Genomic DNA, 13681 nt, shown 5'->3' with positions numbered 1-13681 from the left:
ATGGCATTTAGCTTGTATTAGAATATTTAGTGAGTTTGTTTTTCTTGTCTTAAAGATAGCTTGCTACCTCTATATGCAACTCTGCATCCCCTTCAATGTGCTTCATTGTGCTTAGTGGTTGCTTAATAAATGAGTTGAAGAAAATAAAAGTAAACATTTATTTTGGCATTCCTGTATTTTTTTTTTTTTTTTTTTTTTTGAGATGGAGTCTCGCTCTGTCACCCAGGCTGGAGTGCAATGGTGCGACCTCGGCTCACTGCAAGCTCCGCCTCCCGGGTTCACGCCTGTTCTCCTGCCTCAGCCTCCCAAGTAGCTGGGACTACAGGCACCTGCCACCATGCCCAGCTAATTTTTTGTGTTTTTACTAGAGATGGGGTTTCACTGTGTTAGCCAGGATGGTCTTGATCTCCTGACCTCATGATCCACCTGCCTTGGCCTCCCAAAGTACTGGGATTACAGACGTGAGCCACCGCGCCCGGCGGCATTCCTGTATTTTGTTTAAATATTATAAAATAGTAATTTACCAAATAAGACATTGGTGAACTGCAAGTTTCATGTGGTTTAATGTTCGGATTGCCAGAAGTTAGACCAGATCAAAAATAAATCATTAAGGTGATAAAAGAAAGTAAATGTTAAGACAACTGTAAAGCAAAATGTATTTTTAATTTGAAAAGTAGAACAAAAGAATAAAGTCATCTAAAGGCTGGCAAGTGTTATGTATTAATATTGATAGCAAGCATTCTGCTTAAAGATAGCTCTTTTGTGTGGACTCTTGAAGTTAAGCTGAGATTCTAAATGCAGCAGGCTGACTAGCAATCTTAATTCTATCTGCAATCTTTATCTGCCTTGCATGTAACATATTTACAGAATGGACATGAAGATGGGGACATTTTTGAGAGGCCATTTTCCTGTTTTTCACAGCAAATAAGTTGGGTAATAGGCAGTTGGAAATTTAGCATTGAAATGCAAGAGGAAAGTAGATTCATTTCATAGGTGTTTATTAAGCTCATACTCTGTACCAGTTACCTTTCCCACATCATGTGTCTGCAGAGATGCAGTTTCTGCTTATTAGCTTTTGATTAAAAGGGGTATACACATGTAAATAAACAGTATGCTAAGGACCAAAATGAAGGTAGGCACGAATTAGAATGCATTATAACTTTTAATAATAATTTGCTATGAGAATGGAATTGAAAACATACTCTTCAGGTAAAGGATTTACTCCATGTGCAAGGACTGGAAGAGAGAAACAACTTGGCACCTTGAGGCACTACAAATATTGCCATATCCCTGAAAAAGGAAGGTAGGATTCATATGAAGGTGAGATCAAATTATGAAGGGCTTTGTCTGCATCATTATGTAGTATAGTTCTGGAGTTCAGGACTTTATCTTATACACAACATGTAAAGTAAATGGAGGCTTTAAATTTTACATCAAGTTAGCATTTTACAAAGAATACTTTTTGTTTTGGTAACATGGAGGTTGGATTGGAGAGAATATGACTGAGCCATAGAGATCAATTAGGAATATCATCTAATATAGTTACAAGATAAAGGCCTGTACTAGATAAGGTTATAGCAATAGTGTTGAGGAAAAAGAAGAGATTTAAGAGATAATTCAGGAGTAGATTGATACAGGCAATTAGATTTGGAAAGTGGGGCGGGGTTTGGGGGTGGGAGGAAGAATCAAGATGTGACCTAGGTTTTTGGTTTGGACAACTGTTTAGATGTTAGTATGTTATGCCAGATAAAGAACATAATTGGAATACTGGTTTCTGTAGAAGATAATAAATTTACTTATGGATCTGTTGAATGGGAGTTATAGCAAGATGCTGAGGTTCATAGGTAGTTGATTATTTCATATGGAGCTCAGGAGAAAGGTTAAGGTTATGGATATACAGATTAGAAATAATTGGGAAGCATAGGTGATTATTACTGGAAATATGAGATTGAGTGAAATTGCCCAGAGAGAGAAAATAGAGTAAGAGCACCCAAGGCAGAACTACAGGGAACATTGACATTTAAGGGTAGATGAAGAAAAAGGAGCCCAGGAAAAAGAATGAATGATCAGAGTCAAAAGTAGAGCTAGACTGGTAGTAAGCAGAAGACTGAAATGAGGCCTTTGAATTTGACAGGTTGCATAACACAGAGAATATGGGCATTTTTGTCATAAAAACTAGAATTTGAATCCTGGCTCCATCTCTTATTTTACTGTGAGAATTTTAGCAAGTTACTTAGCCACTGAACTTTGGTTTCTCCTTTTGAAAACTGGGGATAGGAGTTACCCCAAAGGATTGATGTAAATAGTAGATGAAATTAGTAAATTCGTATATAGTGCCTAGTATGGTTCCTAGCAGAAAATAGGGATTTGATAAAGAGTAGCTATGATAACGCAACATTAGTAGTGGTATTATAACATTGTTGGTGACCAAAGCAATGATACTTTCAGTGGTGGGTAATACTGTGGTAGCTAAAAAGGAGCAGAAAAACCAGATTGAGTTGGGTTAAGAAGTGAAATGCAGAGAAGAATTTTTTTTGTTTTGTTTTTCAAAAAGCTTTGCCTCTATAGGAAGGAAGAGGTTATAAAGTCATTTTTTAGCAATAAAAAGACATTGACCTATTGAGAGTACAATTTTGGTAGCGAAATAGAGTAGACACAATTTGGAGCAGCTTAGTATGAGTGAATGTGAAGAGAAGATATAATGAATATGGACTTCAGAAAAATTTGGAAGTAGAAGGAAGAGATGTCTTTATTATTTTGACTATTTAAAGGAATTACATTCAAATAAATTAAAAAATACTGAACTGAAAACAATAGAAATTTACCTGAAAATATATCCCTGTGCCCTAACTATAGTACTATAGTATGAAATTATACTATAGTATAATTTTTTCACAAGTATAAAAAGCAGAATTCACTGTAAGTCTGTTTCCACATCTGCATATGTGAATAGGCTTAAAGATTCCCTCACCCCCATTACTAAAATCCAGTTTCTGAAATTTTCTCTTGTGAGTCTTAGAACTGGACACAGTACTTCAGAAAGCCTTTGACCACTGCTAGGGAAAATATGAATATTGCCTTTATAGTTTTGCCAACACTCTCATGTTAAGGAAATTTGGAACATAGTGGGGTTTTAGTTCACGTAAGGAGCCAGAAAAAAACAAACAATCCTGTCAAAAAGTGGGCTAAGAACATGAATAGACAGTTCTCAAAAGAAAATATACAAATGGCCAACAAACGTGAAAAAATACTCAACGTCACTAATGATCAGGGAAATCCAAAACCAAAATGCAATACCACCTCACTCCTGCAAGAATGGCCATAATAAAAAAAAAATAAAAAAATAGTAGATGTTGGTGTGGGTGTGGTGAACAGGGAACAGTTTTACACTGCTGGTGGGAATGTAAACTAGTACAACCATTATGGAAAACAGTATGGAGATTTCCTTAAAAAATAAAAGTAGAACTACCATTTGATCCAGCAGTCCCACTACGGGGTTTCTACCCAGAGGAAAACAAGTCATTATACGAAAAAGATACTGCACACACATGTTTATAGTAGCACAATTTACAATCACAAAAACGTGGAAGCAACCCAAATGCCGTCAACCAATGAGTAAAGAAACTGTGATATATTTATGTGTATATATATAGTATTCATATATATTTTATTTTTGTATTCATATATATATATATATGAATGAATGATGGAATACTACTCAGCCATAAAAAGGAATGAATTAACAGCTTTCGCAGTGACCTGGATGAGATTTGGAGACTATTATTCTAAGTGAAGTAACTCAGGAATGGAAAACCAAACATCGTATGTTCTCACTCATAAGTGAGAGCTAAGCTATGAGGGTGCAAAGGCATAAGAATGACACAGTGGACTTTGGGGACTCAGGGGAAAGAACGGGAAGGGGATGGGAATAAAAGACTACAAGTAGGGTGTAGTGTATACTGTTTGGGTGATGGGTGCACCAAAATCTTACAAATCACCACTAAAGAACTTACTCATATAACCACCTGTTCCTCAATAACCTATGGAAATAATAATAATAAAGGAACTGGTACTATTAGCTAGATGAAAATCCAGGCCTCCTCATTATTGTATGGTGTTCTTCCTACTACAGCTTGATAATAGAACAAAGACAACCTTCTAGCAGCATAAAAAAAGTGTTTTAAAAAATCTGATAATTAAGGGATGAGGATTATAAAACATCCCAATATTATTTAACAGCAAACTGAAATTTTCTACATAATTTGCATGGAAAGTAGCAAAATATAAAATGTATAAATTGTGAATTTATACATTTAAACGACTTCACAGATAACTTTAGAGAAAGATTTAATGTGTAAATTAGTATCTGTATATTTTAAATAATTGCCTTAGAAATTCTAGGTTGTTTAGTTTTTGATTTATTATAATCGTTGGAACCTTTAGATGTGCACTATTTCTGCTAATAGTTATTGCCCGTTAAGTACTTCGCATGTGCTTTGGCTGAGTTCTTTGTCTTGATTTTCTCATTTAATCTTTACAACAACCATAAGAGGTAAGTATTCACATTGTGAGAAAGCTGCACTGAGTGATGTCATCAACTTGGAAAAGGTGGCATACACATCTAATAAACAGGGTGGAGCTAAAATTACTACCATTTGATCCCAGAGTCTTTGCTTTGCACAGCTATGCTGTTTTATCATTAATTTAAGCTTCTGTTTAATATAGTAGTTTAAAAAATATATCATTTGGATTCTATTTGCTTCATTTTTAATTGATATATAATTGTACATATTTTTGGGGTTACATACTTGCATACAATTTATAATGATTAAATCAAGGTAATTGAGATATCCATCACCTCAAGCATTTATCTTATGTTGAGAACATTCCAATTCTTCTCTTCTAGCTATTTTGAATGGCACATTATTGTTAATTGTAGTCACCCTACTGTACTATCAAACACTAGTTCTTATTCCTCCTATCTAACTATATTTTGTACCCACTAACCAAACTAACTTTATTCATAACTCTTAATAAATAACCTCTTTGAAAAGAGGTTGGTAATGGGTCTGTTTGCTTCATTTTGAATTTAAACCTAATATAGGCATGTCATCATCCTCAGTGAGTGTGATTTTTGTTGGGTCATTGATCATTGATGAGGGTGTTAAAACATACTCCAGTTGAGAATTAACCTTATGGCATGCTGCTTATGATTTTTTTGCCAGATTCATGTGGAATGCTTGGTGGCTCTTTTGGGGGCTTTGGGGGCTTTGTATCTTACAACTGAGGCAGGAAATGTGGAATATATCTAATATGACTATTTTGTTGAGTACTGGAAACTTTTTAGAGTAATTAATACAAAACTTTGTGAATCACAAGTAGTTAAAAGGAGATAAATCTGAGGTATTTTAAATTGAGACTACCAGAATATTTTATAATATTTTGCCAAATATAGATTTGGTACCTTGTTGTTATTTTAAACTATTGAAGATATTGTAACTTTTGTTACTTGCTTTTCCTTTGAAAATTATGAAACTACATTTTCTCCCTTTTGTGACTCTGCTGTACATTTTCCCCCTTTGCCTAAGTTTAGATTTAGAATTATTAAGGGACGTCTCTTTTATGGAATGCTTGACATGGTGTCCTTTGTTAGCTAGTCACCTTCCAGTGGTGTACTAGTGACAGTAAAAGCATTTCAGGTAATTTTCACTGGGTAAATGTACATTTAGAGGAAGTAGTCTCAAGTCTTCATGAAGAGGAAGGATAATAGCTGCTTTTATATAGTCTAATAAATGCTAAACTTTTATTTATCTGGAAGAAAAATGCCACTTTTTGAGTTATGCTTTACCTGAAAGTTGGCTGAAAAATGATTTACAGTATTTGATACCTTATTTTCAAATGAGCAGTTTAAATTATCAAATCCTAATATGATTTTATTGATCTCAGTACATTTTGCAGCATTTAACAGTTTTCCTAATGTGCAACCACCTATTAAGGTGCTCCTTGTGAGTAAAAAATAAAGTTAGCAGCTAATTTGCAGATGTTATGATATGATTTGTTCAGGTGAAAGCTGAAATTTTCTACATAATTTGCATGGAAAGTAGCAAAATATAAAGATGCTTCCATTTTTGTAATGATACTATGCTTATAATTTATTATTGCCATGGCTTGGTTAAAGACTAAATTGTGAACCAATGGAAAATTAGTTGGTCCCAGTAATTTTAGCTAAAATCATTTGAAAATACTGAGTTGTGCACAAAAACTGTCATCTGAAGTAAGTATTCATTAAATGTGAGCTATCAGTTTACATACATTATCATATTTAATTCTCATAACAATTATATTACTTAATAATATTATCCTAATTTTACAGATAAAATAACGCGTTTGTCAAAGTTAAGTAACCCATCTGAAGTCATGTAGCCAGCGCCAGGATTCCAGCCAAATCTTTTTGACTTCAGGACCCCGGTTCTTAGCTAGTAGACTAGATTGGGATGAACTAAGATCTGATGCTAGACCTGTACTTTCAATTGCAATGAACTTCCATGAAAATCTTTAACTGTCAAGTAGAGTCCAAGTGTTTTGCTTCTGGACGTATGCATTTTTACTATTTATGCCAATTAAAAATAACTCATTTAGTTTCAGCTCACTAATTCAGGATTTGTGATAATTTAATGTGGTAGGTAGAATTGAAAAAGTATAAAGGCTTCTTTATGTGAAATCTTACCACTGACATTCAAGTAAAATATTGGTGGGAATGGAGAATAGTAGAATTTAATTTTATGTTACTGAGTACAAGTCATGAAACTTTTTTTGTAAAGAGCCAGATAGTAAATATAGTTAAATGGCCTTGAGAGCCATGTGGTCTCTGTTGCAAGGACTCTACTCTTCTAAAGCAGTCATAGACAATATGTAAACAAAAGAACTGGCCTGTGTTCTAATAAAACTACAAAAGCAGGCGGCAGCCTGGATTTGGCATGTTTGCTGACCCCTGTTACAGAGAATCTTGTAATTTCTGTAACTATAAGCTTAAGATTTATTAATGATGAAACATTGTTTATATGGAGTAGATCTGTTGAATGTTTTGGCCAAAACAAATTTGCCACAAGGATAGCAATACCATAAAGGAGAATGGAAATGGTACCTCCTAATAGTAAAAATACTTTTTCAGCATTTCTGTGACTACTTAGATTAATTACTTTGATAATTCCAGAATATACTTATTCACTTATCTCTTAGTTTTTAGTTTTTTAAATCTTGAAAAACAAATCTGCAATTTGGAGTTTTCACTAATTCTGATAAACTTTCTTTCCTTTATCATAATTAGGAAGATTACTGTAAAAAGACTTGACACGTAATTAGGTTACTTTATTTTACTGAATTTGTTTTGAAAAGTGGTATCAGTAGCTACACTTAGATCACAGCTTGTTGTATAAACGTACAGTTGAACTGTAAGTTCAGAAATAGAGTACTTTGTTTTCAATGTCACATATTATAGATTTCTTATTATAAGTAATTTTGACACTACAATGCCTTTTGGGGCTATAAAATTTTAATAAATATAAATTGTTTGTGATATTGGCTAATATGGTATATTGGAAATTAAGTCTAGTATGTACTTACTCTTCTCAGAGATTCGTCAGCGAACTGCAGCTCAAAGAAACCTTTCTCCAACACCAGCAAGCCCTAACCAGGGCCCTCCTCCACAAGTTCCAGTATCTCCTGGACCACCAAAGGACAGTTCTGCCCCTGGTGGACCCCCAGAAAGGACTGTTACTCCAGCCCTCCCATCAAATGTGTTACCAAGACATCTTGGATCCCCTGCTACTTCAGTGCCTGGAATGGGTAAACAGAGCACTTAATGTTATTTACAGTTTATATTGTTTTCTCTGGTTACCAATAAAATGGGCCATTTTCAGATGGTATGGAAATGGCATTTCATTTGGAAATAGCAGAGCAGTTATCTGATTAAGCAGGAGTTCCATATTCAATTAGCCATAACTCTTTACAGCTGGCACCTTGCGTTACTGAAACCTATTTCTCGAGCTCATTTAACTGTTATGGCTTCTTTGTTTAAATGGCAATAAAACTTTGTATTATTCTGTAGCCAACAGTACAGCATATCTTTTTATATTCAACTTTAGAATGCCTCCAGATTTATATAAAATGGGGATAGAAGAAAACACTTTTGGAATGTATTGATGTTTTTTGCTGAACTCCATACATATATTTTTAAACAAGACAACATATTTCAGGAATAATACTCCTGTATTATGGTATACTTTTGTTAATGTGGGCTAGTAGATTTTTTTTAAGGCATAGAACCTTAGTATTTTCTGATAGATATTTTATAAAGCTCTAAAATGAACATATTGTCTTTATTTTATAGATTATCTCTTTTCACTGTGGTGGATCTCTAGGGGAAGATCCCATTCTGAAGTGTAATAGACTATAGTACCCTGCAGTTTCTTTTGGAGTGTGATTGGGGCATGGAAGTCCACTGCTTTAGCACAGATCACGTTGTTTTACATAGATTTCCATGTCATATTGTTGTATATGATAGTAAATTATTTGTTTTAAATTATTTAATTCTAATGTAGATTAATTTGTTATTTCATGACTAATTACTAATATATAATTAATAATGATTTTGAGGCTACGCAGTAGCTGATATCAGGTAATCAGAGTATTTGTGTAGTAAAATCATTAAAAAATGGAAATGTTATGTAGTACAGTAGATGTTTTTCCTGTTTTCCTTCACAAATGCAGCATGAGATTTTAGAAGACTAAAAAACCTCTTCATTTATTAACAAATTAAGAATACTGACTATAAATGAAATGTATACAAATCTTAAAACTTTTAAAATAGTTATGTAAAACAATACTTTTAAATTTGACATATAATGACAATACTTAAGGCAGCCATATATTTTATGCAATTGAGAAAAGTTAAATTGATTGAAAATTAATGTTTCTGTTGTTATCTGGTTGATTTGAGATACCCATGATTTGTAAATTAAAATTCCTGGTTGTTTAATGAAATAACATTTTTGGGTGCCAATGTATGGATTATATACCTTTGTATATCTAATTTATTTTAAGCAAAAAGTTTAGCAACATATATAGTAATAAAAACTGTATTGTACATGTAACAATAGGGCTATAGAAGGAATAATAGCCTAGATTTTATGATCATGTAAATATAACATGTTTTACTAAAGTTTTTAATTAGTTTCTGTGTGAAAGACTGTGTTTAAATTGTACATTGCCAAAAATGTGAATGAGTTAAATAATTTATTATAAAGAAGATTAATACTTAATTTTTTCTTTATGCCATATTTGTGGAAGAGAATCAATTTAATGTGTATGACCACAGAGCTCCCATATGTTTGAAAATTAATAACCAGCAGGTACTTGATAATTTGCCAAGCTGTGTAAAAATGACCAGTATTCCTACAATGATTGCTTTTGATGTTTGTATTAATTACCATTGTCTATAACAGCATGAATATAAAGATGCATGTGCAAGAGGTTTAAGACATTTTTATGAAATCTGTTATTTCATGTATCCAGATTCTTTTGTGGATATGTTCACTTTAAATATGTAGAACTAAAATACTCTAGCAAAAGTTAAGTTGGCTTAAATGCTTTCCAAATCTAATTTGGCTTGCTTATTCAAGTTGAAAATTTGATAATGAGGGATGACCATGTCTGGATTCAAGTTTATTTTTTGATGATAATAATTGAATGTTGTTAGCACAAGTAAACCAGTAACTTAGCTGATGGAATCTTTTTTTTTTTTTTGAGACGGAGTCTTGTTCTGTCGTCCAGACTGGAGTGCAGTGTCGTGGATCTTGGCTCACTGCAACCTCTGCCTCATGGGTTCAAGCAGTTCTCCTGCCTCAGCCTGCTGAGTAGCTGGGATTACAGGCGGGCACCACCAGGCCTGGCTAATTTTTGTATTTTTAGTAGGAGTTTCGCCGTATTGGCCAGGCTGTTCTCAAACTCCTGACCTCAGGTGATCTGCCCACTTTGGCCTCCCAAAGTGCTGGGATTACAGGTGTGAGCCACTGCGCCCTGCCAGTGATGGAATCTTAAAAGTGTATTTGAGAGCCGGGTGCAGTGGCTCACGCCTGTAATCCCAGCACTTTGGGAGGCCGAGACGGGCTGATCACCTGAGGTCAGGAGTTCGAGACCAGCCTGACTACCACGGTGAAACCTCATCTCTACTAAAAATACAAAAATTATCCAGGCCTTGTGGCAGGTGCCTGTAATCCCAGCTACTTGGGAGGCTGAGGCAGGAGACTTGCTGGAACCCGGGAGGTGGAGGTTGCAGTGAGCTGAGATCATGCCACTGTACTCCAGCCTGGGCGACAGGCGAGACTCCGTCTCAAAAAAAAAAAAAAAAAAAAAAAGTGTACTTGATTTCTAATACTAAGAACTTGGTCTGGAACCTGACTTTTATTTACTAATAGCTATAATGTTGACATCAGTTGCCCTTTTATAGATGGTAGTAGCCTTTAAGTTTGTGATTATTTACAAATCAAATTTCCTTTTTATTCCTTTAAATTATAGGAATTTAGTATAATGTATTGCTATCCTAAAGCCATCTTGAATACTTGAAAGATTTTGTCACAGCCATTTTGAAACCTTTGTATCCCTATATTGCAGGGCATCTTCCAATAGGGTTCCATTTTGTTTCAGAGTCTTCTATGAAGTCTCCATGTAAACCTCCATTGCTGCCCACCTTATTATGTTCATTCCATCTTGTTTTACAAAGGCAAACATCACATTTTATTTTGTCACTTTCTTCTCAGTGCCTTCTGTGTGTTGTTTCAATTCAGAGTATCTCCTGCAAATAGTTCTCTTTCAGTTTTCAGAGGTTATAGGGTTACAATTCATAACGTTTGAATGTGTAACTCTTTATTTTTATTATTTTTATATAAAATAAAAATTAAATTTTATGTGTTATTCCTCCACTCCCCACTCACTATTAGTCTCTTATGATATTGTCTAATTTATTACATGAACACAGTATATTTCTTTTCACTTATTTAGGTCATTAATTTCTTTCAGCCATGTTTTGTACTGTTTGGTGTATAGATTTAGCACATTTTTTGGTTAAATTCACATCTAATTATTTCATATTTTTAATGCATTTGTAAATGGTATTGTTTTATTAACTATTTCCAATTGGTTATTGCTAGTATATAGAAATACAATTGATTTTTGTATATTGCTCTTGTATCCTATAACCTTGATAAACTAATTTATTGGCTCTAGATAGTATAACGTTTTTGTAGATTATGTAGTATTTTCTACATAGCCACATTGTCTGAATAAAGAAAATTCTACTTCTTCCTTTCCAATCTGGTTTTCTTTTATTTATTTTTCTTATCTTATTATATGAGCTATAACCTTCAGTACAGTGTTAATAGACGTGCTAGGAGTGGACATCCTTGCCTTTTTGTTGATCTTATGGGAGAAGCAATTATTCTTTCACAGTTTAGCTTGATGTTAGCTCTAGGGTTTTTTGTTTTAATAAATACTCCTTATCGGCTTGAAGTGCCCATCTATTCTTAGTTAGCTGAAGGTTTTCTTTTAAATCAGTAATAGATTGTGGATTTTTTCAAATGCTGTTTCTACAGCTATTGAGATGTTTTTATTGGACTTTGTTTCTTTGTTTTAATGCCTGTTCATATAGTGAATTACATTGATTTTTAAATGTTAAACTAACTTGCTTTCCTGGAATAAATCTCACTTGATCATGATGAATTATCTTATATGCATATTGTTGGCTTTGATTTGCTAATATTTTGTTAAAAATGTTTATATCAGTACTCATTAGGAATATTGGTCTGTGGGTTTTTTTTGTTTATTTTTTCCTTGTCATATCTTTTTCTGGTTTTGGTATCAGAGTTATGTCGGTTTCATTTCATAACATTATGAATAAGTATTCCCTATTCAATTTTCTGGACAATTTGTGTAGAATTGGTATTATTTCTTCCTTAATTTAAATGTTTCCTTAATTTTAAAGATTTGACCAGTTGAAGCATCTGGGCCGGTTTTGTTTTGTTTTGTTTTTTTCCTGAGAGAAAAAGGTTTTTTTTCTTTTTTTTTAAACTAAAAATTCAATTTCTTTAAGAAAAACTATGACAAATATCACACATGAACATAGATGCAAAAATTCCTAACAAAATTTTAACAAATAATTATTTTTATCTTCTTGAGTGAACTTTAGTAGTTTGGTAGTCTTTCAAGGAATTTGTCCATTTTATCTAACCTGTAGAATTTATTGGCATTAAGTTGCTCATAATATTCCCTAATTATTCTTTTAATGTTTTTACAATCCAGAATTATGCTATTTTTCTCATTTCTGATGTTAATAGTTTGTGTCTTTTTTTCCCTGATTAGTCTGGCTAGAGGTTAACAATTATATTGATCTTTCCAAAGAACCAGCTTTTCTTTATTATTTTTGTATTTTCTATTGTATTAATTTCCTCTCTGATCTTTATTATTTCTTTTATTCTGTACTTTGGGTTTCATTTGCTCTTCTTTTATAGTTTCTTAATATGGAAGCTGAAATTATGGATTTTAGTCCTATCTTCTTTTGTAATATAGGTGTTTAATATTATAAATTTTCTTCTCATTATTGCTTTAGCTGCATATCATAAATTTCGATTTTTTTTTTCCATTTTCATTCAGTTCAAAATACTTTCTAATTTTCCTTTTTTCTTTGAATCCTGGGTTATTCAAATGTATGTTATTTAGTCACCAAATATTTGGAGATTTTTCAGATGTTTATCTGCTGCTGATTTCTAATTTAATTCTATTGTTAGAAAGCATACATTGTGTTATTTGAATCTTCTTATGTGTATTGATACTTGTTTTATGTCTGAGAATGCCATGTATTGGTAAATGTTTTATATTTACTTGAAAGAACATATATTCGTGGGCGATTGGTCCCAGGATCACCCAGTGGATACTGTAATGCACGGATGCTCAAATCTCTTAAAAGAAATGGCATGGTATTTGCATATAATCTATACATAACCTTCCATATACTTTAAATCATCTCTAGATTATATATAATGCATAATAGAGTGCAGTCAGTTATCTTTTAAGGTGATTTAAATAATAAAAAGTCTTATATATTTACCCACATGATAACTGTTTTAGATTCTTTATTCCTTTGTGTAGATCTTGCTTTCCATGTGCTATCACTTTCCTTCTGCCTGAAGGACTTCTTTTTAACATTTCTTGTATTGTTGTTCTTCTAGTGATGAATTCTTTCAGTTTTGTATATCTGAAAAAGTCTTCATTTAAAAAAGATGTTCATACTGGATATAGAATTTTTGACAGTTTTTTTTTCTTTCAGAACTTTACACATACTGTTTCATCGTTTTCTGACTTGAGTCTTTTCTGATGAGAAGTCTGCTGTCATTGTTATCTTTTTCTCTGTACAGAATGTATTTTTTTTGGTTGTTTTTAAGATTTCTCTCTCTCTCTCTCTCTCTCTCTTTTTTTTTTTTTTTTTTTGAGACAGAGTCTCGCTCTGTTGCTCAGGCTGGAGTGTAGTGGCACAATCTCAGCCCACTGCACCCTCCACCTCCCAGGTTCAAGCAATTCTTCTGCCTCAGCCTCTTGAGTAGCTGGGACTACAGGCACGTGTCACCACACC

At 33.2% G+C, this 13681-nt stretch overlaps 1 protein-coding gene across 9 annotated transcripts in view; it reads left to right on the top strand.

Annotated features, from left to right (window-relative positions):
• The window catches only part of LNPK (lunapark, ER junction formation factor), a 78820-nt gene that overhangs the window by 51555 nt on the left and 13584 nt on the right, over positions 1–13681 (top strand). For 6 of the 9 annotated variants that reach the window (XR_012420950.1, XM_015432384.4, XM_005573545.5 and 3 more), the window contains exon 9: positions 7633–7845. The exons of the other annotated variants lie outside the window; for them this stretch is intronic. Coding sequence is in view for 5 of the 6 variants with exons in the window: in XM_015432384.4 (XP_015287870.2) it covers positions 7633–7845 (213 nt within the window). In the remaining variant the exon portion in view is untranslated. The remainder of the gene's footprint in view (positions 1–7632; positions 7846–13681) is intronic. 9 annotated transcript variants of the gene reach the window in all.

The sequence above is a fragment of the Macaca fascicularis genome, chromosome 12 (genome assembly GCF_037993035.2).
Source record: "Macaca fascicularis isolate 582-1 chromosome 12, T2T-MFA8v1.1".
Classification (NCBI taxonomy): Eukaryota; Metazoa; Chordata; class Mammalia; order Primates; family Cercopithecidae; genus Macaca; species Macaca fascicularis.
Note: the sequence above shows the minus strand (reverse complement) of the source record. Positions and strands in the feature narration are given on the sequence as shown.